The sequence below is a fragment of the Mustela lutreola genome, chromosome 16 (genome assembly GCF_030435805.1).
Source record: "Mustela lutreola isolate mMusLut2 chromosome 16, mMusLut2.pri, whole genome shotgun sequence".
Classification (NCBI taxonomy): Eukaryota; Metazoa; Chordata; class Mammalia; order Carnivora; family Mustelidae; genus Mustela; species Mustela lutreola.
In genome coordinates this window covers 1,648,194-1,674,806 of record NC_081305.1, presented here as the reverse complement: position 1 = coordinate 1,674,806, position 26,613 = coordinate 1,648,194, and the positions used below count along the sequence as shown (strand labels likewise).

At 64.4% G+C, this 26,613-nt stretch overlaps 1 protein-coding gene across 1 annotated transcript in view; it reads right to left on the bottom strand.

Annotated features, from left to right (window-relative positions):
• Positions 1-2,031: 2,031 nt before the first annotated feature.
• The window catches only part of SLC7A5 (solute carrier family 7 member 5), a 31,092-nt gene continuing 6,510 nt past the window's right edge, over positions 2,032-26,613 (bottom strand). Inside the window, exons 2-10 of the mRNA XM_059152531.1 lie at positions 19,816-19,941; positions 10,194-10,299; positions 9,278-9,322; positions 8,818-8,941; positions 7,975-8,078; positions 7,530-7,626; positions 7,024-7,173; positions 5,238-5,415; positions 2,032-4,180 (exon numbers count right to left, since the gene is read on the bottom strand). Of these exons, the coding sequence (XP_059008514.1) occupies positions 4,125-4,180; positions 5,238-5,415; positions 7,024-7,173; positions 7,530-7,626; positions 7,975-8,078; positions 8,818-8,941; positions 9,278-9,322; positions 10,194-10,299; positions 19,816-19,941 (986 nt within the window). The 3' untranslated portion in view covers positions 2,032-4,124. The remainder of the gene's footprint in view (positions 4,181-5,237; positions 5,416-7,023; positions 7,174-7,529; positions 7,627-7,974; positions 8,079-8,817; positions 8,942-9,277; positions 9,323-10,193; positions 10,300-19,815; positions 19,942-26,613) is intronic.

The following is a 26,613-nucleotide window of genomic DNA, read 5'->3' as shown; positions in this document are numbered from 1 at the left end:
CCGGCTGCCCATGGGCACTGAGCTGGGCCCTCCCGGAAGGCCAGGCAAGTGCTCCCGGATGACTGAAGTCAGCTGCCTGGTTGTTAACAGTCTGAGCGGCTCGTGAGGACGGGCAGTGGGCCCCGCTGACCTCTGACCTCGGGGTCAGAGATTGTCCACACGCCGCTTTCCCCACTCTCAAGCCGGGGGCTGTTGAAGGGCTTCAGAAGGTGACCTCCCTGGGAGGGCCGGTGGGACCACACGTGGGCAGGGATGGGCCTACGCCTTGACTCTGGGCCCCGAGCCCTCTTCTGGGGGGTGGGGAGAGCCTCCCGGGGGCCACGTGCCATGCTCCAGATACTGCACAGAGGCTGCTGAGGGAGAGGGAGCTTCTGGAGCCTTCTGTGCCCTCTTTGACCTGGACGGGGGAATGGGTAGAGGCTCGTTCTATGAGTGACCTGCTCAGCCGGGCGCCGCAGGCATGTGTGCTGCAAACCTCTGATTTTAATCACCTGGCTGGGCTCCTGCTGGCGGAGAGAGAAGCTTCTGGGTCTTGCCTGAACTGGACCCCAGGTAGCGCAGAGGGCAGCACTCCGTGTTTGGCATGTGAGAATTCAGAGCCTTTGCTCTGCCGGGGGAAGGAGCCTGGGTCCCCAGCCACACCGCTGGTGCATGTGCGGCTGGTGCACGTGGTGGACGGTGCGCCTGCCTTCATGGGTGCCACGCTCACTCTCACTGTCTCTGGAGGCTGTTCCTTGGGGGTGTTGTGGGGCGAGGCAAGGATTTGCGGGACTCTGGAGCCCACAGACGGGTCCTGTATTTGGGACTCAGAAAGGGTCTTGTCTGGACGCACACACTCCCTCCCTGGGGTCCTGGGGACACCCCAAGGCTCCCAAGCTCTCACACCTGGCCCTGATGTCACCCCATCTCCTCCAACTTGGCTCAGAATCCCCATTTCCCTCGTCGGACCCCTATTTCCGCAGCCTGCGGAAACCCGACATCCACGGTGGTTGCGGCCAATTCCGCAGGCATGGGTAAACATCTCGCTGAGGCGCGTCTGGCCCCCTCACCCCCTCGCTAGTCTCCATACAAGCACCTGGAGAGGATTTCCTAGAATTGGGGGCCAGCAAGGAGGGGATACCTAGTAGCACCCCCCGCCCCGCGGCCCTCTCTCCCTGCTCCATCCGTTCCCCTCTGGTCTCCCTGCCCCCACCCCTCAGAGAAAAGCGGGGTCCATTGTGGTGGGCCGGCTTGCGAACCATCCTTCAGTGGAAGGACAGCTGTCCCCGGGCTGGGGCCAGAGCCACAGGTTTCCCACCTGCTCCCCTGGCAAGGGATGTAGGATTTCTGTGCACTCCTGGACGCATCAGGAGTTGAGTTTAGCGGGGCTCCCTGGAGCAGATGGGGGGCATCTGCAGGGTCAGCAGCTCTGGGCAGCCCTGCCCACACGGGGTCAGGAGGCCCTGGTGATCTCCGGTTGGATCGGGTCGCACTCCCCTCGCCGAGCCCGTCTGAGGAATGGGGCAGAATCCCTTCACTGGGCACCCAGACCTGCAGTCCCAAAGTTCTGGCGTGGCCTCCCCACGAAGCCCTTTTGACCCTGGCAGACCCTTCTCTGCCTGTCCTCCAGGCCCTGTTCCGATGCGGATGCTCAGAACGCAGCGTGTGGTCCGTGGGTCCGTGGAGAGAGCCGCGGCCCTCAGTCCTGCTCTGCTCCAGGGCTCGGCCTCCCTCCTGGCCCCAAGCTAGAGACTCGCCTGCCCTCTCGGTGCTGGAATGGCAGTAGCCACAGCCGCCTGCAGGCCGGAGGCCATACTCTCCCGCATTTCGACTGCAACCGCCCCTCCGAACTCCGGCTCAGTGCCCCCCGGCCTCCTCCCGGGCCTTCACCGCCCATTCCAAGCCAGGGGGTTGCGGCCACTGTGGTCACATCTGCGAACGAACGAGGTGTGCCAACAGGTGCCCGATTGGCCACCCCCGTGGGGACAACACCAGGGTCATCCCCGCACCCAGGGTCTGGCGCCAAAGGACACAGGAGACCATAAGCAGTACTTAAGATTCTGACCGTTTTTCTTTAAAAACCAACGAAAAACCCCACACACAAAATCCCCAGAACTCCCCACCAAGTGCAAAAGGTTAGCCACCGACGGGAAGAGAGACGTTAGCCATACACGCCGATCCGCAGCAGGCGCCCCAGCTGGGCTGACGTGGCCGCCAGGGCAGTGGGAACACCGTGCGGCAGGGGTGGTCCTCAGCCCCTAAGAGAGATACACGAGGTGCCACAGCATCCTTTAAGTTAGTGACACGTTAGGACAGGAGAAAACAGCAGGTCCACGAACACACACTTGCTGTTTACAGCAGGGTGTGCTTTACAAGGAAAAAAAAAAACAAAGCTGGACAGATGCGTGTGCCCGGGACGCTGTCAGCAGAGGGACAGGAGTTTCTGCCTCGGCCCAAGGCTGCCGTGGAAGCACCGCCTGGCGTCTGAGGGCAGGCAGGCCCCCCGGGGGCAGGGGCAACCATGCCCCGATTCCCCACACCCACCTGCAGGCCACCCCAGGAAGGCCCCTGTGGGCTCCCCACACCCCGCCCAGAGCCAGCACTGTGCTCGGGCACAAAGCAGGACAGGTGGACAACAGGCCGACTTAGCCTCCCGGGTGGCTCAGGCTGCTCTGGGTCCTGGAGCCCAGACGGATGGCGGCAGGCTGACCACGCCAAGCTCACGCGGCCCTTGGGGGCTGACGCGGCATCTTGGGCTACAGCCCGCACTGGCCCCAGCAGCCGCCCCTGGGAAAGCACCACGGGGACCACAAAGACAAAAGCCCAAGGAGGCAGGGCAGCCCCAGGAGCAGGTGCAGGGACAGGAGCCCCAGCTTCGCAGCAATGGAGTCTGGCCTGGGAAGGGCCATGCAGGGGGGAGTGGGGTGCTCCCGCGCCAGGAGCCCCAGCCAGCTGCAGGTGCCTTCCTGGGGCTGGTTCTTCAGGCCCTGGGAGGAGACTGTCTCGAGGGCCTATTCGGCTAGGAAGCCCTTCAGCATTCCCCATCACGGCATCTGCCATTCCTGCCAGGCCGCTTCTAGATTTCCAGAGAGAGTCTTTGCCTGGAAAACCTCTCGTTCAGTCCCGGTACCGGACATGGAACAGCCCAGCGTCATCCCGCGTGGTGCCTCCGCTCACATGGGCGTCCAGGGCAGGACGTACAGAGCCGGAAGACCAGGCTGTCCCGGTGACTGGGTCTAGCCCAGATGCTGGCCCTGCTCTGCCGTCCCGGGGCGGGGGGCACATGGGTGGGAGCCCGGGATCGTCCGGGCACCCGTGACCTCTGCCCGGGGGCCCCCCCACCAGCAGCAGACACCAGGTGCAGGAACCTGCCTTCCGCTGAGCCGGGGCTGGGGTTACTCTCGGAAAGCAGCTGTTCTAGTGACCTTCTCTCTTCTCTTCCGGGGGTCGGGGAGGGATCCACCCTTGGATCTTTAAGGCAAAGAGACTAAGTCCCAAGATTAGTTTTTCCTAAAGTCACTACATCTACAACAACAACAAAAGAAAGCCAAGTGTGCGGTCGGTCTGGGCTGCCGTCTGTCTGCCAGTGCAACTCGGAGGTCCGCACAGTGAGGCCGGAGTCTCGGTGGCTCTGCTCCTGGGCCTGGAGTGCTGGGGACTCAGGATCCCCCCTTCCTGGAAGCCTGTGCGGGGCCGGGCACCGCACCCCACCACACGCCCGGGGCCCTCGCAGGCAAGTCAAGCTGCAGGGGGCAGAGGGCAAAACTCTCACGATTCCCCCTCATTTCTTTAGAAAATAATCATCTTAGTGGTGTCAACCTGACTCCAAATTTAAGTTAAAAAAATAACACAGATAAACAAAGGCTGGAAGGAGGAGCCCCAGCGGACGAACAGCCTGTGGTAGCTCGGGGCCCGGCCTCCTCTTGGCGCTACACTCGTGGAAGTGAAGACAGAAGTTCGCTTTCTGGGACTAAGGTCGTACCAGTCTGCACTAGGGCCCCAGCCCCCGACCCGGTGGAGGGCGGGCGCGGGGCGCTCCGCTGAGCTGCCTGGATGACGGGACCGGAGTCGCTTGTCAAGGGGGTGACATGTTCCAACACCATCTTCGTGCGTTTTCTTTCCGGCAGCTTCTTGGTCCTTCTGGCTTACGTCTCCTGGGGCACCACCTGCATGAGCTTCTGGCAGAGGACTGTCGTGGAAACTGTGAGGGGCGTGGGGGACACGTGAGTTAGCTCGGGGACACCACGGGCGCGGGCGGCAGGGGCTGCAGCTCACCCCGTGCCCTGTGCCCCGTGGCCACAGCTCCCACAGCTGCACGAGCAGCCGGAGACCCAGAGTTCCTTCCGGAACCTCCTGATGCGCGCAGAGCTGCCCGGGGCCCACGGGTCTCCCTGCTGTGGGGCTCCAGCCCGCACGCCCGCCAGGTGAGAGGCGCCTCAGCCTCAGCCCAGGTCCGAGCCCGGGGCTCCTCGGAGCCACAATGGGGTGGAGGGGGTGGGCATGGCCTCCTCGAGGTGATCGCCACTCGCAGGCCGGCCTGTACAGGGGCCCGGCCAACACCCGCTGCTGATGGCCTCTGCAAGCACTCATTTCCGGATGGAGGAGCTCCTGCTTTAGGCCCCCGGGGTGGCGTGTTCTGGAAGATGACTGACAGGGAGCCAATGGGCTGGGCTGGAAGCAAAGCTTCACCAAACGACCAGCAGGCCAGTGCCGGACAGAAAGCAGAACCTGGCACTGGGTGGTGAGGGCGCAGGCCTGCGGACGTCCGGACTTCCCTGAGGCCCGTCACAGGCCCGAGCTTGGCTGGTGAAGGGAGCCCAGGACGGCATCCCGGGGTCCAACACTGTCCTTCTCTGCCTTGCTAGGTCAGCTGGCTGTGCTTAAGCTGGCGACAGACGGTGGGATTTCAGGACTGGGCCAATGCGGCTTGGTCCTCGGGAATCCCTTGTTCTGGGATTAGCAGGTGCCGAGCTGAGCGTCTTATCCCCGAGACTCGTGGGCAAGACGCCACCGCCAAACACGCCATCGCTCCCCAAAGCTCCGTGAACGCCTCACTGCTGGCCCCAAAGCCAGGGCCTCACACACCTGTCACCGCCCCTGGCTGACCCTGGGCCCTGGGCCCGTGGGAGCTCCTCTGCTCCCGGATGGGGGGGGTGTTAGACCAGAGCTGCAGACAGCCCTGCTCTGGGGTCTGGGGTGGGGGGCTGGGGGAGCTGAGGCTGGCCCTGGGGCACTGGAGTGTAGACAGAGATACTCACAGATGCCATGGAGAAGCCACTTGGGCTTGTTTTTCCACCAGACCCCGAAGAAGTAGACGGGCAGGCCGCTGAGGATTATGGTGAAGCCGATGCCACACTCCACGGGGGTCTTCCAGAAGGAGACCGCGATCAGGAAGAGGCAGGCCAGGATGAAGAACACCGGGAGGGCCAGGTTCACCTGGATGGGGACGGAGTAGGCACTGACGCCAGCCGCTGCGCCCCCGCCTCCCACCCCACACCCCCCACGGCCTGCCGGCCCGAGGCCCGTCTACCCTGCCGAACGCACACCCTCGCCGGAGGCGTCTTTTCCCTTGGGACCCCCACCCACGAGTACCCCCTGCATCCCCCGCTCTCAGCCACTCTGAGCCACTCCTGTGTCGCTGGGTCGTGGCCGAGCTCAGAGCAGCTCTGGCCTCTGGGGCCTGTTCTGGCCTTAGCCTCCACGGGCTCCGACCCGCACGGTTCTGAGTCGGCAACGGAGGGCTCCACCTGGCCTCAGCGTGGGGCCATGCAGGAGCTGCTCCGAGCACAGAGCGCAGACACAGCCAGGTCGTGCCCTTGAGGCTTCCCGAGGTCAGGGAAGGTCAGCCTCCTGGTTCCATCACAGGGTGGAGGCCTGGCTCAGCCCCTGACCCGCGGTCACCCAAGGGAGGGGCCCGGCGCTTCTGGGAAGACCATGGCCGCCCACAAATCCCATAGCAGTACCCGCCTCCTCAGAGAGCCCTTTGTGGGCAGGTGGGCTGTGGTCTGTGCCCCACTGGCGCGCGGCCCACACACACGTTCAAGGCCACAGAGCTGCGGCCACGCCCACAGCTGGCAGCCGCTCTGGGACTCCCACCCCGCGTCTGGTCCCCGAGCCTCTGGCAGGCTGTCTACACATCAGCGTCTACACACTGGAAGAAACTCTAGAGCATGAGGGACAAGCAAGGGTCCCACTCGGCCCACGGGTCATGCCGCCCTGGCCACCTGGCCCCAGTGGGGCAGCGCCCCCCACCACAAGCGAGGGCCAAGCTGATCCCGGGCACTGAGGTTGCCTGTGTCCCCCCAGAAGAGCCCGTCCCAGGCCCCGCTAGGCTCTCTGCCAGTGAGGAGGCTCATGGACAGGTGCCCATTGCGAGGACCGTGCACTAGCACGAGCTGGACGAGGGACAGGAGCTGCCGGCTGGCGGCTGCCCAATGGCCACAACAAGAGGGTTGGGGCCATGGCTGACGTGCTCATGGGGCCTTCATGGCTGCCCTCCTGGGAGAGACAGGGTCGCCCTTGGGAAGCTGTACCCGAGGCCTGAGCAGACAAGGACCAGCACCCTGCTTCCTCCTGGGACGGCCACGGCCAGGGCAGGCGCCTCCACCCATACCCCAGCTGGTCTCCCCCTGCCGCGCTGGGGTCCGTCTTCCCAGGCTGGTTGGGGCCTCACCTGCCCCTGCCCTGCGGCGCTCGGCACCCCCCACATGCCAGGTGGGGGTCTCACTTATCGCTCTGCCCTCCCTGGGACAGTAGCTCTAGGGCACGTGCGGTCTGATTTGTTCAGTGGCGAACCACTGCACCAGGAAGGGCGCGGTCGGCCCCAGGGTTCCCGGTTACGGCCACGACGTGAACTAGCTCCCTGTCTAGCTCGGAAGCACGTGCAGAGATCTGATGCAGGCCTCGCGGGATTCCAGAGAGAGTGCCCTCACCCCTGGTTGGTGGAGGGAAGGCGGGGGACGGCGACCTGCCCGGCCACGGGCCACTAGGCACAGAGCCACCAGAGCCACGTGGCTGTGGAGCCCCGGCCGGAGGGCCGCTCACCTTGATGGGCCGCTCCAGCTCAGGCTTCCGGTAGCGGAGCCACAGCATCCCGGCGATGGCCAGGGCCACGCAGAGCCAGTTGAAGAAGCTGAAGAAGTTGATGACGGAGAAGATGTCTCTGGAGAAGGCGTACAGCAGCGTCATGATGCACTGCGAGCAGAGCAAGGCCGGGCTGGGACACGAGCACACGCGGAGCGCGCGGGCCGCCCGCGGACACCCCCTCCCCACGGACACCAAGCGGGAATCCCGGGAGCAGCCCGCGCACAGCCGGCTCTGACACCCCCACCCACACGCTTCCACACCGTTCCCACGCCTTCCGGTTCACAACTACTATGTGTAATTTTTGGAACTAAAAACTCAAAAAGAAAAATGTACGAAGCGTGACGTGAGGAAGCACTCATGCTAATTATTCGTGTCTCCGCGTCAGCCAGCGTGCAGCCTGCGGACAGCACGCGAAGCCGGACAGACGGACGGAGGACAGGGCGCGGACGGCGCGGCCCGCTTACCGTGAAGACGAGGGACGGCATGGGCGTCAGGAGCTGGGGGTGGATCATGGAGAGGACGGAGGGCAGGTGGCCCTCCCTGGCCCCCACGAAGAACAGCCTGTGGACGTAGGAGCAGGCGCTCAGCCCCTTCCCCTCACCCCCCCGGGCAGGGCAGGGAGTGGAGAGGGCCCAGGCCCAAGCACCAGGCTCCCTGCGGGGCTTCCCGGCATCCTCGAGGGGCTCAGCTGCCAGGGCTTCGAAATGAACACAAGGAGGAGTCCAGAAGGACACGGTTGGGTCCCCTCTAGCTGGGGGCCGCGGGAAGAGGGGGTGCGTGGCTCCCTTGTTTCTGTACCCCGCCAACGTGCCAGGACGAGACTCAGAGCGCACGTCAGAAGGTGGTGTGCGGTGGCCTCCCCTGCGCCCCAGGGCCCGGGGGACGCGGCGGGTCCGGGTGGGGGCTCACCGAGAGGACGTGAAGAGGGACCCGTTGACGGAGCCGAAGCAGGACAGGCCCACGAAGACCGGGATGATCCAGGACATGACACCCAGGTGGTAGGTCCCGAAGTCCTAGGCAGACGGGGAGTGTGAGCCCCTCAGCCCCAGGGCCCCAGCCCAGCGCCCCCAGCTCTCCGCCGGACAACAGGCCACGCGGCCGTCCTCACAGCCAGGCCCGGCACGCTTCTGCCTGCACAGCTTCCCACGGGCTCATTGTGAGAGGTCTGCACTCGGAGTGGCCTCCTGGGGTCTGGACCTTGGGGACAGCCCCAGGGACAGCACGGGGTGCTGCGCCTCAGTCCTCATCTGTACCCTCAGGTACCTGTCCCCCGCGCAGGACACCGGGGGTCCCTGAGCACGGTGTCCCCACATCAGCACATCCGCTCAGGGAAAGGAGCGTGGCTGTCTCTGGCTGGGCCCCCAGCGCCGACCCGCTGCCCAAGAGCAGAACTGGGTGTTTATTCAGAAGAAGGGGTTGTGTGTTGCCACAGCTCAGTCCACCGGGTCTAGGGGCCACCTCTGCTGGGCCTGGGAATGCCACATCCCGTGCAGGAGGCTCAGGCTCCCAGCAGCTCCGCTCTGTGCTCAGGGCTGCAGGCGTCACTCACGGGGGACTCACCCCTGCCCCACGCCCAGACCCACACCTGGCCTGGGGGAGGCCGGGCCCTGGCGTGTGGCAGACCCCAAGTCTCAGGGGGACCCAGGGTTGAGGGCCAGCACCCACTCTTTCCGGGGGGTGGCAAAGCGTCACTCAACCCTCCCGAGGAGGGTGCGGTTTGCAGGGGCCTGGTCTGCTCGGATGGCATCTTACCACGGCCACGGCCTCCGACGTCAGCATCTGCTCTGTGGACAGCGTGGTGAAGTAGGCCAGGTTCGTCAGCACGTACACCAGGGTGACGATGGGGAGGGAGATGATGATGGCCAAGGGCAGGTTCCTGCAAGGAAGGGGAGGCAGACATCATCCAAGGGCGGCCTGGCACAGACCGGACCGGGTCCCGAACCTCACTGCACGGGGAAGGTGGCCGCCAGCACGTGGAAGGGGCTGGAAACTGGCAGGCGGGCGGCGGTGTGAACCTGGGCCAGGGATTGCGCGGCTCCAGCCCTGGGCCCGTGGGGGAGCCCGGTTCCAGGTCACACGGCCACCGTGAGGACGGTACCCCGCCCCAGCGACCCTCCTGCCCCTCCAAGGCCGGCCAGGGGCTGGCTCTGAGACATAACCAGGCTCCCTCCCCTCTCACGTTACAGCAACACAAGTCTGCGCGTGCTTGTACCTGTAGGGATTGATCATCTCCTCCGTGACAAAATTCAAGTAATTCCTAGAATTGAGAGCAGAATTTCAGCACCCGTCCCTCACACAACGCTTAGGGAAAACAATACCAACCCCAAGGGAGCCACTCCAGGTTGTTCCGGACCCGTGCAGTGGGGATCCCCAAGCCATGTACGGGGCCCCCCTGGTGAGCCGCAGGGGCCCCGGGTCCCAAGGGAAGTCAGCACTGCCCACCTCCAGGGCCTGTCCTCCAGTACAATCTGTTGCCCCGCCCCGGGCAGTGAGCACCGTCTCTGAGGCAGGGGGGACACCCCGTGCACCTCGCCCCACACAGACCCCGCTGTGTGCGCAGCTCTTCCCGTCCACTCCGAGCACGCATGGGCCGACTCAGCGGCCACCTGAAGTGCTGCCCCCCATGGGCTTCCGTGTCTGCAGGGAAAGTGCTGCCACATTGAGCTGGTTCCAAGGCCTCCCTGGCTGCTACCTGACCCTTTCCGGCACCTTCTGTGCCTGCCCACCCACCGCCGCCACTCATGTGGCTCAGGACAGCCTGCCCCAAGAGTAGAGGCCACGGCTGGGGACCCAAGGGGACAGAAGGCATCGGCCAGAGCTGCAGGCAGGTACCTCGCTCCTGGTGGGGAGCGGTCAAGACGACCAAGCCCAGCGCCTGGCGCCCGAGTGCTCCACATGGGTCAGCAGAGGCCGCCTACAGGAAGCAGGCTCGCTGTGAGCAGTGCCCAGAGCTGCGCGGACGCATGTCGGTGCCTCTCCGGGGCGCGCGGGGCCAGCAGCAGCTCCACAGCCTTGGCTACATTCCCCAGAACTGCCCGTGGGCGGCCAAGAAACCTGATTTCTGGACACCTGGGGGCCCACCCAGCCCTGTGTCCCAAGCCCAGAGACCCTGACATTCTAGAACCTACCATCCCCCGTAGGCAAAGAGGCCGCTGTACAACGCCAGCACGATGTTCCCCACGTCCAGCTTGGTGCCCTCAAACGAGAACTTGGGATCCAGATTGGACACGTCACCTGGCAAAGGCCGGACAGACAGAAAGGAATGCCGGGTTAGAGAGCACTGCAAGGAGGTCACACCGCAACTTCTGGAATGTTCCTGGAGCGAAATTCAGTCACAAACAGAAACACTGGGTGAAGGCTTTCCATGGCAGCAAACTGGATGCACCTGCTGAACAGCCTCGCCAGTGCTCCCACGCTCACGCCCGGGCTAGGAGCAAGCAGGTACAGGGGACCGGGGGACGGGCCTCCAAGATGCCCCTCGAGCGGGAGGCAGTGCTACAGACCGTTGATCACTCTAAGCCCCGGACTAGGCGCTGAGGGGCTGGACGCCCACGAGCGGAGGCACATGTGCGCCCACCTGCGGTTCACTGGGGCAGAAGGGGGGCTGGTCAGCCTAGGTCATTTCGGAGGACACCCCCACAGAGCCCGTGACACAAGCCCCAGATCAGGGACACCTGGGCTGCAGTCTTGGCGCCGAGGATCTCAGGCTGCTGACCCTAGAGCCAGGTTCCTCGCGGTGGGACAGTGTTCACAGCGGGACCTGGTGGCCAAGCATCCGCAGGAAACTTCTCACGGGTGACTCCGATGTGTCCCTGGAACCTGCCCACCCCAGAGATGGTGACAGTACGTGATGGGGCTCTGAGGGCCGGCCCCTCCCGGACAGCCGTCCCTGGGGGCATCGCGGCCTTGGTGTCCGCCCAGACAGACGACAGCAGGGCCCGGCGGGGCTCCGTCCACCTCTCTGCAGACCGTTTCCACCGGGAGTGGCCCAGGGGGTCCTGATGTGCAGTCACACCACCCCAGTGTCTGCCCCCGTCCTCCTGTGGCTTCTCTGCTGGGTCTCCCCTCTATCTTACTGGGACGCATGTCACTGGATTTAGGGCCCATCCCAAACCAGGATGGTCCCGTCTCACACTTCCCCCTCAAATACAACTGCGATGACCCTTTCTCCACAGGGGTTTGGGTCCACCACCCACAGCGGCACACATGAAGGGGAATGGGGGTCTTGGGGGGGACCCTGGCTATCAGGCTCTTTCTGACGCTCAGCCTAGTATGCTCCGGCCCAGAACCACCTGCCCCGTAACAAGGGACCAGCCTGCCCATGAGCCCCATGCTTCTCCAGTGCTCCCAAAGCCCCGGCTCTGGGGACACAGGACATGGCCAGTCACTCCGCCCACCCAGCCGAGGCCACCTGCAAGGCACACACAGCTGGGGGCGGGACTGCACTCTTGGGCGGGTGTGGACAGCTCGTTTGTTCGGGGACGTTTCTCAGAGTCCTTATGGCTCTGCCTATGAAGGCCCATGTTGCTGCCAGCTAAGAAGCCACGGGCCAGGCACCGCGGGGTGAGGCAGGGATGTGGCCCCAGCCCAAAGCCAGGATCTGCAGACCGCCCAGGAGCCCAAGGTCTCCCCCATTCCCCACCAGGGGCCTCAGTCACCCCAGGAACAGGTCACAATGACAGCAGGGGAGAGGGCTCGTGGAGGGGACTGAGGAAGGGAGCTGCTGTCACACACCCTGTCACCCCACCGGGAGAAGCACTTCAGAGCAGCTCCCCCTCCTCTGTGTTCCGGACTCCGCCCTCAGCCTTGTTCGCTGACCCCACAGGTGTGGGGGGGGACCTGGCCAAGGTCTCGAGATAGACTGCTTGGCCCCAGGGCAGCCACCCCCTCACCCCCTGCCCGCGTGTAACCGGTCTCGGAGGCCCTTGCAGGTCCGAGGACTGCCTGGTCACAGGGTGGGCAGCAGGCTGGGTGGGCGGGGGCCGTGCCGAGAGCAGGCTCCGGACGGCACACCTTTCATTCAACAGCACCCAGGAGAGTGCCCGGAGCCCCCCACGGCTCCCTCCTGGCGGCGCCCACAGAAAGGCTCTGCCACACACCCCACGTCTGCAGAGCTCCACCACACCCCACGGCCTTGTCCACGTGCTTCTGCTGGCTGGCAGCTGGGGTCACAAAGGCTCAGGCCACCTGCCCCTGGATCCCCACAGTGGGATCTAGGACCATGACGGGGAACTCCCTTCTGGGGACCGCGTGTGCAGTCCACACCACCCGACACCTCCTGGAGGTGCCCCTAAGAGCCTGGGGGAGCCCGCTGAGACCACCCTCCCTCCGAAGGAGCTTGAGAGGGCCGCAGGTCCCCAGAGCCGCTTCTGGAGCACGGGAGGCTTTGCAGAAGGACCCCTCACATGTGGTGCACAGCGTCTGGAACCCAAGACTGTCTCACGAACCTGCCCCTCTTCCTACTAGAACATACGCAGGTGTGTCACGTGTGGTTCAAATTACGGATCTTCCCTCTGCTGTGACGCAGATGCGCGGGCAAGTGCATTCGTTAGAACCCCCCCCCCAAGTTAGTGACACTGTGCACACACATGCGGCTCGGAGACACTCCATGCAGAGGTCACTTTTGGGGGCCAGCACCCGGCCTGTACAGGAAGGGGGACATGTGGGCGCTCAGGATTCCTGGCAACCGCGGGTGCAGGGCCGGGACGGGGACAAAGTTCAAGGTGGGACCTGAGGCCTGTGGTCTGCAGGTGAGAACCAGGTGCTTTCAGCCCTCAAAGTCCGCGCAGCCGTGACGTCCTCCTCATGTGCCACTCCCGCTGTGGCCACCAGCTCCAAGGTGGCACATGGACACACTGTCGTCTCCCCGAGACGGTCACGCAGCGACTGGGACTTCCTGACATACGACAGTTTTTTCTGGGATCTATAGCCTGATTTTGCAGAGTCTGCGAGTCTGAGGAGATGCTACTGCTCTGACCAAACACAGATGACAGTCTCACTGGGGACCTCGGCCAGCCCCCCTCTAACAGCCCACAAAGATTTTTCCTCGTAGGACAAGTGTGGGGGGCCATCTGCTACGACCGCCCTTAGCCATCTGAGACCTCACTTCCTGCCTGCGAAGTGCCTAGGGTCCCTCGGAGGAGAGCAGACATCAGGCTCACAGAGGGACTGCACACCCGGATCCTTCAGTGTCCCCAGATCCGGCTTCTTTCCTGGTGCAGAGGATTTGGGGGCAGCTGGCAAAGCTCTGCCAAGTATTCGGCTCCTGCTCCTGGCTGCCAACCCACCCTTGGCCGAGTTCCTCGGGGCTGTCACGCCCCCTGCCACCCTCTCTAGATGCAGTGTGTCCCACTGCACATCAGGGACAGAGGAAGGGGCCTGACAGGGACCTGTCCTGAGTGGGCGCTGTGCATGCACCCCCGGCAGGGCTCCCGGCTTTGTTCAGACTCCGACTGCGCTGGACGCCAGCCCAGAAGGGAAACCCGCAACTACTCCAGGCTCCTGACCCAACGCTGGCCAAGCACGCTGCCCCCTCCTTCTTGGCGGGCACCAAGGAGCAGGCACTGGGTCTGTGGTTCCACGTGCCCCGTGGCCGGGGTGGCCGCTCGGGGACAGTGGCCACGCCTGCCCTTGCCATCCTGGGGTCCTGCTGGGGCTGGAGCCTGAACAGCAGGGGGTCTTCGGGGAGGCCTGGCGAGCTGGCAGGAGGGCCTGCCTGCGCGTCTCCACCGGCTCCAGCCAGAGGCAGGTGAGGCGGCCACTCCGCCGTGTCAGGATGTGTGTTAGCAGCTGCGCACGGCCGCAGCGGGGGTGAGCGAGGGTGCGGCGTGGAAGAGACATGGGGACCCCGTGTGGTCTCAGCACCACCCCCACCACCACCAGCAGCAGCGGGCACGTGTGGCAGTGTCTGGAGACGCAGGCTGGTCAGGGCCGGTGCGGGCTGTCTGGTAGGGGAGCAGGCAGCACCAGTCAGCAGGCTCGGATGCGAGCACAGCTCCCCCAGACAGCAGTGACACAGGGCGACTGTGCCCACGAGATGGGTGACCAATGCTTGCCCGCGGGCGCCGCTCCCACTGCTAGCGCAGATGCGCGGACTGTGCCGGGCCCCCAGACGGAGGGTGGTCCTCAGACACAGACGAATGATGATGGTCCTCCAGGGCCACCATGTGCCAAGCTACCCAATGCCCCTTGCAGACCGGGGTAACGGGGGTGGGAAAGCTCAAGGCCTCAGGGAGCAGCTGTCTGGGAAAGCCCAAAGCTCCGTGTCCCACAGACACAGCCACAGGAAGCAGAGGCTCTGTGCACGTGGGGGCAGACGTGGTCCTTCCTCACACTGGGGGAATGTGCCCTCCAACTGCTGTGCTAGGAGGACCAGGGCTACCCACAGTGCCTGCGTCCCCTGAGACCTGGCCTCTGCGAGGGGGGAAGGTCTGGTCAGACGCTCACCGTGGCTTCTCCAGGGCACCGGGAGCCTGTCTATGCCGCAATCTGGAGATGGGCAGTTGGGGGCAGCGGCAGAGAATCCCAGAACCTCAGGATGGCCCCACCCCTTCGCCATGCTTTCCCACAGGGAGAGCAGCCCTGGGGCACCCCTCCTGGGATGGGGACACTGTGAGAAAGCCAGCCCCAAACTGGGAAACTTCCACCATGCCGGAAGCTTCTGCTTCTTTTCCCACTTGATCCCTCCGGGGCTCTGCGGGGCGGTCACTGACGTCACGAGATGTGAACAGGGTCCCCCAAGAACCGTTAACCCGGCACGTCCGAACGTGACCTGGTTTGAAGACGGACTGAAGATGAGGACCAGAGGAGATCACGGATGAGGGCAGGCCCTGAAGCCTCCCCAGTGTCCTCGGAAGACACAGAGACACAGGAATGGGCAGGGATGAGACGGAGATGGCCGAGTGCCGCAGCCGCCAGAAGCTGGAACAGACAAGGAGGGACCCCCTCCCCAAACAGATTTCAGAGAGAGTACGGCCTTGTGTTTGGACTTCTGATCCCCAGAACCATGAGGGGACAACAGGACACTGTCTGCAGACAGACCGATGGGCCTCACTCTGTCTAGGTCAGATGCCTGGTCTCCACTCTGTGCCTCACGGGCGTGGCTGGGACAAGCTGTGGCCTTGGGTCCCGCCTTTGCCATCACCGGTCAAGTAAATGGTGTTCGGCCTCAGGCTTCTGCTCTGTAAGACGGGCTGCCCCGTGTGGGGCCGTGGGGCCTCAGCGCGGTCCCGCCTGGCAAGTGGGCTGTGTGAGACTGGTGCCCTTCGGGCTTGGGCAGAAAGCACCGTGATGGGTCTCTGACTCCAGCCAGAGCCCAGCACGCAGGAGCGGAGGCTTTCTGCAGCTGGCTCTCGGGCTCCTCTCTCCCATGTCCCCACCCCGGAGGGACGTGTCTGGCATGCGGTGCTGTCCTGTCTCTGCCTGGTGTCTGGGAACGGTGCTGCGGCAAGAATCCGGGTTTGGGAGGCTGGTTGGTGCTTCTTCACCTGGCCAGCGTCTGTCCCTGGGACCCTCTTTAGACCCTCAGAGGGATGGGCTCCTTGGCCTCAAGATCTGCTTCGAACCTCAAATCCCAGTTGCAAAGGGGCCTCTCCCCACTGAGCATGCTGCGAGAGACCTCTGAGAAACCAGTGTGCCTAGCATAGGCCTCCAGGGCTGCCACGGCCCAGGGCACGGGCCGGTAGAGGGCTGCTGCGGGAGAGCCCCGACTTGGCTTTCAGGCTGGAGGGCACGAGCAAAGCACGTGATGGCCAGTCTGTCCCGATTCCGGACGCTGACTCAGTTCAGATGCGCGAGGGCCCAGGGGAAAGGCCTCCAGTAAAAGTGACCAAAGAATGGGGCGCCGGGGGGGGGCTCAGTGGGTTGAGTATCAGACTCGTGATTTCGGTTCAGATCCTGATCTCAGGGTCGTGGCACAGGGCCAGACAACAGGCACCACGCTTGGGGGAATCTGCTGGGAAGTCGCCCTCTGCCCCTCTCCCACACATTTCCTCCCTCAAACAAATCTAAAAAAATTATCAAGAATGACCACAGGGGAGAACTACCAAGCCGGTCCCGATGGCCTCTTCACAAGTCATCCCTCCGTAGCCCTGTGACCTGATGCTCCGGACACCGCCCAGTGCCCTGCCCGACCCCTCCCTGGTCCTGGGACCCAGCTGCCCCGAGCAGAGAACCGAACCCCAGCCTTGCACGGTCCCCTGCTGCTGGGCCCTGCGGCCCTGGCAGGACCCGGCCCTGGGGAAATGGGCCCTGAAGTCTCTGTCGGGGGAGGCCGGGCCCAGGAGCACAGAGAAGCAACGGCCCACTCGGTGCTGCTCGGCCCACTCGGTGCTGCTCGCTGCAAGGGCCCTTCCTGCCTCGCCGTCTCCCACACGTCCCCCGCTCAAGATGCCCCTATCATGCTGGGACAGTGCCCGGGCGGGCGAGATAATCAAGGCCGGGTTGGGGAGCCTCCGCCCGCCGTGCAGACCGCACCCATGTCCCCCAGCGTTTGGGGGCCAACGTCCCGGCAGCCGGGTGAACCCGAGCGAGCTGCTGCAGGGCTCGGGCGTAGGGGGCAGGACTGCTTGGCGCATGGAGACTCTGCCTGCCACGACCTCCCTCAGCAGAGGACATCGTGCTCGGACGCGGCGTGGGAGGCGGACAGCGCTCCGCAGGCCCGGTTTATCTGTAGGAGGGGCGGTCTGCACTGAAACCTCTCTCCCACCGATGCCGCAGCCCGAGCAGAACCACAAGGTCCCTTTGTGCGTCCTCTGGGAGGGACCTGGGCAGAGGGACGTGCCTTCAGCACCCCACTCCCACCTCTGGTCTGAGAAACGCCTCCTTGGCTTTGGGAACGGCCCAACCTCGGGGCATGGTCTCTGTGGGGCGACACACGGAAGGAATCCACAGACCAAAAGGACAAAGGCAGGTAGAGGCAGCGGGCCAGTAGGGCCCTCGAAGTGCCCTCCGCCCACCCCGCCTGCCTGCCTGTCGGACGCCTGCCCTGCTTCGTACGGGAGCCCCTGGGTCTGAAACGCTGACCTGAGCTCCGTCTCGCCTCCTGAAAATTCTGGGAGCGAATCCAGACACCTCGCATGGCGCCAGGCTGGCATGCCCGACACCGCGGGCGGCCTCCCACCCCCAGCCGCAGGGCAGCTGAGCCGCTCCCACACCAAGATCCCAGCCTGGGGCCATGCAGAGTGGCCCCTTTGTCCCCCTAGCTCTGTGCCTTCATCCAGCACTCCCCACCCCGCCCTCAGTCCCGGTCTGGGCTGGTGCCCCATCTGCCTGTCCGTAATTCTCCTGTTTCTGCACTGTCTGGTATCCCCACCCAGAGCTGAGCCCCGGCCAGCAGGGCCAGGTCCTTGTCAGGGCTCCGCACCGAGTCACACTCGGGGCCTCAGATTTCCAGTGAAGGGCAGCGGGAAAAGCAAGGGCAGACGGCTCATGGGCCTCAAGGGAATGAGACCAGCTGAGGCCTGGGGCTGACCACAGGCCAGCTGGACTCAGACCCCCTCTGCAGCTCTCGGGCCCCGGGGCGCTCGGTGGGCTGGGGCAGAACACTGGCACGCAGAGCCCAGGGCAGCAAGGCATGTGGGGTCTGTGCTGTGACGCTACCCAGACGGGGACAGTCAAGCCGTCCAGCCGAGCCCCTATCCCAGGGATCCGGGCCCTCCCGCCAGCCATCAGCAAGAGGACCCAGGGAGACGGGCAGTATGCCCAAGGGAAGAAGAGTCAGACCACAGACTCCGCTGGAGAAGGGGGTCCACTTTACAACCATGTGTCCCCCAGAAGGGAAGGCATTCATCTGGGAACACACAGAGCTCTTGGAGAAAACCAGGAGGCAGAATTCTGCAGACGCCTCACTGTATCCGGAGTTCAGAAAGGAACTGCTTAAGGGGCCGGGTGGGGGGAGGGGTGTTTTCAACGGCATCAACATCATAAACACATTAGGTATTCCAGCCGAACGTTCGGACTGAATTGTGTTTTTACAAAAGTCAGGTCAGCCCCTCCACATTCCTCATCTGTCTGTGGCTAATCAGACCAGCCAAGCGAATCCCCTCGGGAGCAGAATCCCCTCCGGAGGGAGCAGATCTATCGAATGTCTCCCGGCCGCACAGAGCCTGGCCCGCGGGGTCCTGCCCAGCCTGACTGTCTCACGATGCTGCACAGGGAAGCGCCGGCCAGGTCCTCAGAACTCAAGGAATAAGGAAGAAGATACAGTCCTACCTGCAAGATGCTGGACCCTGGAGTCCTGGGGTACGGTGGGAGCCCCGGAGCAGCAGCGGCCCCAATTGGGGGCCAATCCCACCCCCCAGCGCTGCCTGGTCAGCGCCCCTGAGGCCGGGGAGTACTAAGGATCTCCTGGGTGGTTGGGGACAGGCTCCCAGGAGGAGGTCTGGCCCCCGAAGCAGTGACCCACCTGCCCCAGAAAGGGGTCTGGAAATCAGGTGGTGATCGTAGCTCGGGGGTGCTGGGTTCTCGAGAGGGGCAGGGGCCATGTGAGAAGCCCTCACACCCCAGCCGTGTCCGCTAAAGATGGTCTGCCTCAATTACCCGACCCTCCCTGCCGTGTTACTAGGCCAACGCAGACCAGCGCGTGGGCTTCTCTCTGGCCCCAGAGATGGCCCACGGGCACCCAATTCTCCCGAATCGCGAGCCTTCCCCGTGCATGGGCCATGGTCTGTGGACGCTGGGTTCCTGTAAAGTGGGGTGCCCTGCGTGGCCGCCACAGGAAGGGAGCAGGGCGCCGAGAACGACAAGAACGCGCTTCTGGGGCGCCTGGGTGGCTCAGTGGGTTAAGAACGCGCTTCTGGGTATCACGGGCAGGAGCCTGGGGGACACGGCCGATGCGGGGCCGTTCCGGGGTTTCTACTCACTCGACTCCTAGCTAACCTACACGTGAGGAGTTGGGGGTCGGGGGAAGACGTCCACGGAGGCCCAAGAAGCCTGCGCACGAGAGGCAGCCCTGGGCCGGCCTGCGACCATGGGCGGCACAGACCCGGCCCTAGCCCGGGCTCTCGCACTGACCCCGAGACTCGGTGAAGCAGGCGACCAGCACCCCGCTAAGCCGGAGGCATGGGTGCTGCCTTCCCGCACCCCAGGGCTTGGAGAGTGCTCGGACGTGGAGCGAGGCCACCACAGAGGCTGTGGGGCACCGGCTGGGCCTCCGTGGGTCCTCTGTGTGCACGTGGCTGTGCATCCCCGTGGTGACCCTCTCTGAAGGACCACCTGCGGGAGCGCTGGTCTGGGAGACCAGCTGGAGACCACCCCCACCGGGGAAACTGCGGACTTCCCTCCCCAGCACGGAGAAGACACACTGCCACCAAGCACCAAGGCGTGGGTGACCTAGAGGGTCAGACAGTGGTAGCCCGCAGCGGGAAGGGTCAGCAGGCATGGTGCTGGGGCTGGGGGAGGTCCTCCATCCTCCCTGGCAGACAGCCCCCCCGCATCGAGCGTGCACGTGGGACGTGGCCCCGCGTGAGACTCTGTGACGGTTCCACCCTCCTCGCCCTCCGGGTGCCAGGCGCAGCCCCGAGGTCCCCATCCTAAAGTCGCCCTCGCAGGTGGGTAGGAGTGGGGTTCGGAGGGGCCAGGGTGGGTCTGTTTCTCCCCATCACTCAGGATTTAACTCGCTGTCCAGTCTCCGTAAGGACGTCAGGGCCTGTCGCTGGACAGCGTGACCGGCTCTAGTGAAACTGTGTGTGCCGAGTGCAGAACCTTCTGGGCAGGGGCACTCGGGGCCGGCGACCCCGGGCTTGCACTCACCCTTCCCGATCTGGATGAAGCCGAGCAGAATGATCAAGGCCAGCGCCAGGAGCTTGGCCGCGGCGAAGGCGTCCTGGACCCGGGTGGCGGCCTTCACGCTGTAGCAGTTCACGGCCGTGAGCAGCACTGTGGACAGAGCGCAGCAGTGAGTGACACGGGACAGGGCCTCAGGGACACCAGCTCCCCCAGGGAGGGGGGCCCAGCGCCTCCGGCAGTTCCCAGCTTCCAGGCCTGGTTCTGCTCTGGGTTCTCTGGGCTCAAGGCCAGAGGCTGAGCACAGAGCTTCTCGACCCCCCAAACAGCTACAATCCCACTCACCCTTGGGTTATCGCAAAGATTTTACTTATTTATTTATTTGAGAGAGAAAGAGGGAGGGAGAGAGCGAGCAGCAGCAGGAGAGGGCTCCGCACGGCCTGACGCGGGACTCCATCCTGCGACCCTGGGATCACGACTTGAGCCCAGGGCAGACGCTTTACCGACTGAGCCCCCCAGGAACCCCTGTGCCCCAGAGCACTTTTAATGAATGAATCAACCCCTGCCAGCCTCTGCCCACAGCCCCGCCCCGCCCCACCCCTGCTGCACCCGTGGCACACCTGGGGCCCCCTTCGGAGCACAGGTTACAGACACAAATGTACCTTCCTACAGGCTCCTCCCACCATTTCAGCCCAACTCAGGTGCCCACACAGTCCACCTCGCTTACCCAAGGTGGGAAACCCTTTCTGCAGACAAAACCTTCTGGAATCCCACAGAGGAAACAGGTAAGTGAGGTACAGTTAGCATAAACCCATATGACAAGCCATGTGCTGGGACCGTGGGGGGCCATTCCGACCCATGAAATGGGGGCTGAAGGCGAGGCCAGGCCCAAGAGGGTGGACCCAGCTGGGGGTTTTACCCGCATGTGCTGAGAACCGGAAATCACACCCAGCAGTGGGCTGCCCGACCGGGACGGGAGAGGTGGTGGGACTGGGGTCGGGGGGCACAGGTGGGCAGCTAAGCCCGGCTCTACCGACACGCTCAGATGTGCACAAGCAGGCCCTGCCTGGCTCCTGGGAGACCCCAGGCCCTGACCCGAAGCGGAGGCATCCGTGAGGTGAAACGGCGGGTGTGCGGGAGGCGCAGGAAGGGTGCACGGAGCTTGGGAGCTGGCGTCGCGGCCGCTCCGCCGCGGGAGGACGCCCGGGATGCGTGGGGTGGAGGGGGAGCTCACCAGGCTGCGTCCTCCCGAAGCCGCTCGAGGTGACCTGCCGGGGAGCTTTCACACCAGAATCCCGCAAGGGCGTGGAGCGGGGGCCCTTCTTTCCTGGAGGCTGGTCCTCTGACTTTAACCCACAGGGCCTGGACCTTGGAAGGGCCCCTCCACGAGCCCCCCACACCCACAGCTTCTCCAAGGGCTGCAGTTAAGGTAAGATGCGCCGGAAAGGTCTGCACATCTTTTCTCTTTCCGACACAGAACCCGCCCGGGACTGGTGGACCCCGGGGGGCTTCTTCCCCAACTACAGTGAATCAGTGAAATTTCAGTTCGAGCACTTAAGGCCCAAAGAAATAAATCCGCCCTAATGACTGGGTAAGACCCAACAGCTCCAGTAGAAGAAAAACAGGAACTGTCCCAGGGTGCTTCACCCTGCCACCTGCTTTTCGTTCCAGGAAATTAACTGACGCCTTAATAGCGCCCCTCCCCCCAGCCACATTCCTCACTGCCCGGGGCTCCGGCTGATGCAACGGACGCAAGACGCTGCTTCTCACTGACGTTCAGCCGAGTCCGGCCCCGGCCGCTGCCCTTCCAGAGCTGACACACTCAGAAGTGTCCTGAGCTGGGCAGGGCAGCAAAGAGAAGTGGTGTTCGGGCCCGGCGTGGACCCTGGAGGGCCCTGGGTTCCAGGGCTGTGGTCTGCACCCGCCCCTCCCAGGCCCTATAGTAAAAGGAGCTGCCGCAGGGAGGTGGGGCTCCAGACTCAGTGTCCACACCACAGGGGTGAATGAGGAGCTGAGCCTGGCTAGGAAATGCTCAAGTGTGCATGGGGCAGACAGCCCGGGGGGCCTTCATGAGTGGCCCCAGGAGTGTTCGGTCCAGGCCCTCAGAACCAGCAGGGAGATGGCGGTCCTGTATCAGCCATGTCAGCATGGCCATTCTCCACACAGAAGAGGAAACAGAGGCTCAGAGTGGCTCCCTGCCCCCAACATGGTAGGGGCAGACCCAGGACTGAGACCCACGTCTCTGCGGTCCATCTGGCAGCCCCACGGTCATGACAGTGGAGGGCAGGGGGAGCAGCAGCGGGACTCCCGTGTCCTCAGCTTCCAGGGGAGCGCTCAGCCCTGTGCTCATGGATTCATCTGGCCACATGGCTGGGGTCCGGGATAGAAGGGCCGGGGAGGGCAAGCCCAGGCTGGGGCCGTTCCTTCCTGCCACCGGATCCCCGGAGCCTCGGCAAAGCGAGAGAGTGGGGCCGGGGCTTTCTGAGACAGCGTCACATTTCCTTACGGGGTGAGGGTGCCAGTATTGGCGCAGAGGCCCCTGGCCCCCCTCGCCAGGCACAGGTGGCAGAGCCCTCTGCACAGATGGAAATGCACTTCCGGCAGGAGGCGGCTGAGGGCCCCATTGCATCACTCCGCCATTCCCGCCCCAGGGAGGCGGGGGTGGGGGGGGCAGCAGCGCTGGGAGGCGGTGCTCTGGGAAGGCTGGACACCCTGCCCCATGCGGCTCGCGGCAGGCGGGTCTCCTGGCAGCGGCACGTGGGCACAGCTCTGGACGGCCCTGCACACCGCCCTGCTCTTCTGGGGTCTGCCCACCCCTCTCCCCATTTCACAGGGACAATTCCGGCTCCAGGACGTAAAGCAGGCTTGCCCGAAGCTCCCGGCTCACGGTCAGTCCTGCCGCGGTGCCCACTACTGCTGTGCTGGTCTCGGCGGTCACCGCGGCAGGACAGAGGCCCCGGGTCGCTCCCCCTGCACGCCACTGCCCCTCCATCAGGAATGCGCGGTGCACGTCCTGCCCGTGCCCACACCTGACCTTTCCCTAGCCGGCCCGGCAGGCGCGGAGAGCCTCTCTTCACACACACACACAGCTCTAGGTCACATTGAAAGCACCAGGTCACCGACAGGCAAGGCAAGGCAGGCTGCAGGCGGGAGGCGAAGGGACCTGCTCACAGAACAACGCTACCTCGCAACATCCACTTCTAGAGAAAGAAAAACTGAGTATTTGATGAAACTTTAAAGTTCCCTGACTTTCGCTGACAAATAAAGGAATGTTTTAGTATTCTCCACGGCGTTCCTCTCTTAAAAAGTTTCAAAACGAGATACAATCTTAAGTAAACATGTGCATTCCTCAGGGACCCAGGCCCCTGGCTGTGCATCTCTGCTGCCCCGCCTGAGGACTTGACACCTGCAGAAGTGGGGGGGGGAGGGCCTGCTGCCCGGTGTCTGGTGGGGACGCTGGGACCCTGGGTGTAAGGGGAGGACGTGCCAAGGGTCAGCGGTGTGGCCACTGTCCTCACGGACGCAGCCCTCCAGGGCCTGTGTCCCACAAGTGGGCAGCGGGAAGGCGGCCACAGGGCCCGCCCCAGCAGGCCGGCCGACGGGGGCAGAGGTGCCGTTGGGAAGGCTCCCCACATGGGCACCTCCAGATAAGCGGGGCTGTGCTCGTGCATGCTCTCAGCCGAGCCTGGGGAGATAAGGCAGCTCTGGGCAGCTGAGGACGGCCGGGAGCAGGCTGGGCCTGGCGGCCCCGCTGCAAACTGCACTAAGCCCTTGTCTTTCACGTGTGTGTCTGTCCCGTCCTCGTCCTGCTGCGACACAGGCCACCTCGCTGGCCAGCAGGAGCAGCAGCTCCACCTCAGCCAAGGAGCCAGGGTCTCGGGGGGGGCTCCTCCTGCACCTCAACGGTGGGTAGTGTTGCCCAGGGAGGAAGGACGACCCCACAGCCGCGCGGGACACCTGGTCACAGGGAGACGCTGGTGCGAGCTCCAGGCTTGCAGAGAAGGCGACGTCTGTTGAGATTCCTGCCTGCAGACCCGGGGGTGCACATCCCCAGAGGGCCACTCGGGCCCTGGGCTCTGGAACCCCCAACCTGTTCTTCCCAGGGTCCCCTCAGGGAGCACTCCGGATGTCCGACCCGGAGTCGGGGGTCGGGTCGGGGGTCCCTGACCCCGAGTGTGGGGTGTCCTGCCACTGGTGGTGCTGCATGTGACCTGGGACACCCTGCATGCTCTCTGCTTCCCCGTCCCTGGTGGAGCCTCCAAGCTGCGGACATCACAAAGGCACGGGGTGGGGGTCACAGAAGGTGCCCTGAGCGGGGGCGGGGACGCACATACTCTCCACCAGAGCGCAGGTCGCCTGCCTCCTCTTGGCCTCTGCCTCTGGGAAGACCGTTACCTGGCCAGGACTCAGAGGCTCCCTTCCGCAGCCCGGCCCCACCTCCCACCTGACCTCTCACCTCTGGACGCCGCCCCAGGGACCCCGATCACCCGCCAGAGCCCTGACTCCTGGACAGCAGCCTCGTGTTAAATGTACTCATGGGGCTGTTTCATCCAAGAGGGTCGGCTGACATGCAGGGGCCTGTTTTCATTTAAAAACACCAAAACCAAACAAAAATTTTCAAGATAAAAATAAAAGAAGTAAAAAGAAAAAAGATACACCAAAACGAGACACAAAAAAGCCACACCAACTGAGGGTAAAACACTGAGCGCTGCAGTGGGCCCAGTGCCCCAGGCTGTGCTTCCTCGGGACCGTGTGGACCCCAGCACCAGAGTCAGAGGACCGTGGTTAACGAGGGTGGTGCGTGAGCACCCGCGCTGCACTGCGGGGTTCGCCGCCCTCTGAGCACCTGCAGGCAGGCCTAACCCTCCCCCTCCACTGGCTTGATGTCAAGCACACCAGGGGAAGGTCAAGAGAAAGCCAGAGAGAACCATATCCCATATCCCAACCCCCCACCCCCCTCACCCCTACCCCCCCAGCAGGGGCCCAGCGCTTCACGGGGGCTCAGGAGGGTGGGGGTCGTTACCAGCACCTGGCCCCTGCCCCTCACAGGTGCACATGTCCTCTGGGCGAGCCCCCCCCCAGAGGCCACCTGGGGGCCGTGATCACCTCCTCTTTCGAGTGCCGCCTTGACTCTGTCCCTGTCCCCAGGGCAGACAGCATCTCCCCCTCCCCGGACACCTGACGCCCTTGGCCCGAGGGCCTCCTGGGATAGTGGGGGGCGGGCACCCCAGAGCTTCCAGTTGGCCGGTCTGAGAGTCCGCATGCCTAACTCTGCCCTGGGATGCCAGAGCTGCGGGCCCAGAGATCCCCACAAAGATCCCCCTTGAAGAACCAGAGGGCGATTTTGAGAAAAGGAATGTGCATGACCCCAAACCACCTGACAGGCCTACCTCAGCTCTGGAAGGTGCTAGAACACGGAGCCAGCTGAGGTCGAGAGCCCTGCTCCAGACCCACCCAAGGGCAGGGAGCTGTTCCCAGAGGGCCCGAGGCTCCCTCCGCCAAGAGGCCGCTGGCTGCGGGGGAGAGGGGGACGCGGCCCCTCCACAGAGGCGGGGACACTGGCTCTCAAGCCGCCCCCCACATCAAGTCGACTCCCGGCTTCTCCACGGAAAGAAACTGCTGACACGCCAGCGTCCCGTTTTCAAATTCCCCAAGACCCGCCCTGGAACGTGCGTCTCCACATTTCCTCTGACCAAGGAGTTCACCAGGCCCTGGGGCGCGGGTGCCAGCGCGCATCAGGAATGGGGCTGGCGAGCTCACGCCAAAACACACCCGCGAGGGGCAGGCTTAGTCAGCTCGGAAAGCTGCCAACCTCCCGAGACCTGGGGTGAGCAGGGACCCCCGACAGACAGCGGCGTCTCACTTTATCGGCTTTTCTGAGGCACAATTCTTGGAGGACAGGGAGGTCCCCGGGGGCCCCTGCCACAAGAACAGCCAGGACAGCCAGGAGGGTAGCCCCCCGCCTTGGCTCTGAAGCGAGGCTGAGTGCTGACATGCTTCGGGGGAGGGTGGGAAGAACAGGCGAACTCGCTGTCCAGCCCCCACCAGCCGGTCGGTCGCTGCCGACCCTGAAGATCAGCTCAGGAGAGACCAGGCTGTTGTGCGGGAAACTCAGTGCTCTGGGGTCCCCCTGGGGGCCTGGAAAGCCCCAGCCATCCACCCTGCACCTCTCGTCATTCTACTGCAGAGGAAAACGGAGGGAAACACGCGGTGGTCACAGCCTGAGAGGGCAGGGAAGCATCTAGCCTCATCAGATAGTTGGGTGAATGGAGCGCAGAGAGGTTGTCGGACTCACTGGAAGTCACTCGGCCCAGTGCGGAGTGCGGAGCGCGGAGAGGAGGCTCGGGTCTCCCCAGTCCCCCTCCTGTGTTCTGGAGCCCTGGCCAGGACTCGATCCTGCTCCCCAGCCCACGCAGCGCTCTGACCTTATAGCTCTGGGGAGCCTGGGCACCAATCCTCCCAACCGGGTGATTCGGCTGCCTACTGAGGGGGGGCAAATCCCCCAGGGACCCACCCGCCACGTGCACACACGTGATGCCTGTGTACCAAGCGCCCTCCGAAGGGTAGGGGCCGGGTGGGTTGGGGGACGCCGGCCCGGGGCCAAAGCAGGTTGTCCCTCCAACGTCTGCCACTCTCTGGATGGAAGGTTCCTCGTGCAGGCTGCGCTGGCATTGCAGGGACCGTGCCCAGGAGAGGGGCAGCCAAGAGCGTCCTGGGTGGGTGCCCCCACGGCATGCCCCCCATTACAAGACAGGGCCTGACCGGAGCTAGACAACGTGTTCAAACACGTCTCCCTCCTCCCAGGTAAGGCGGCCGCAGGACAGG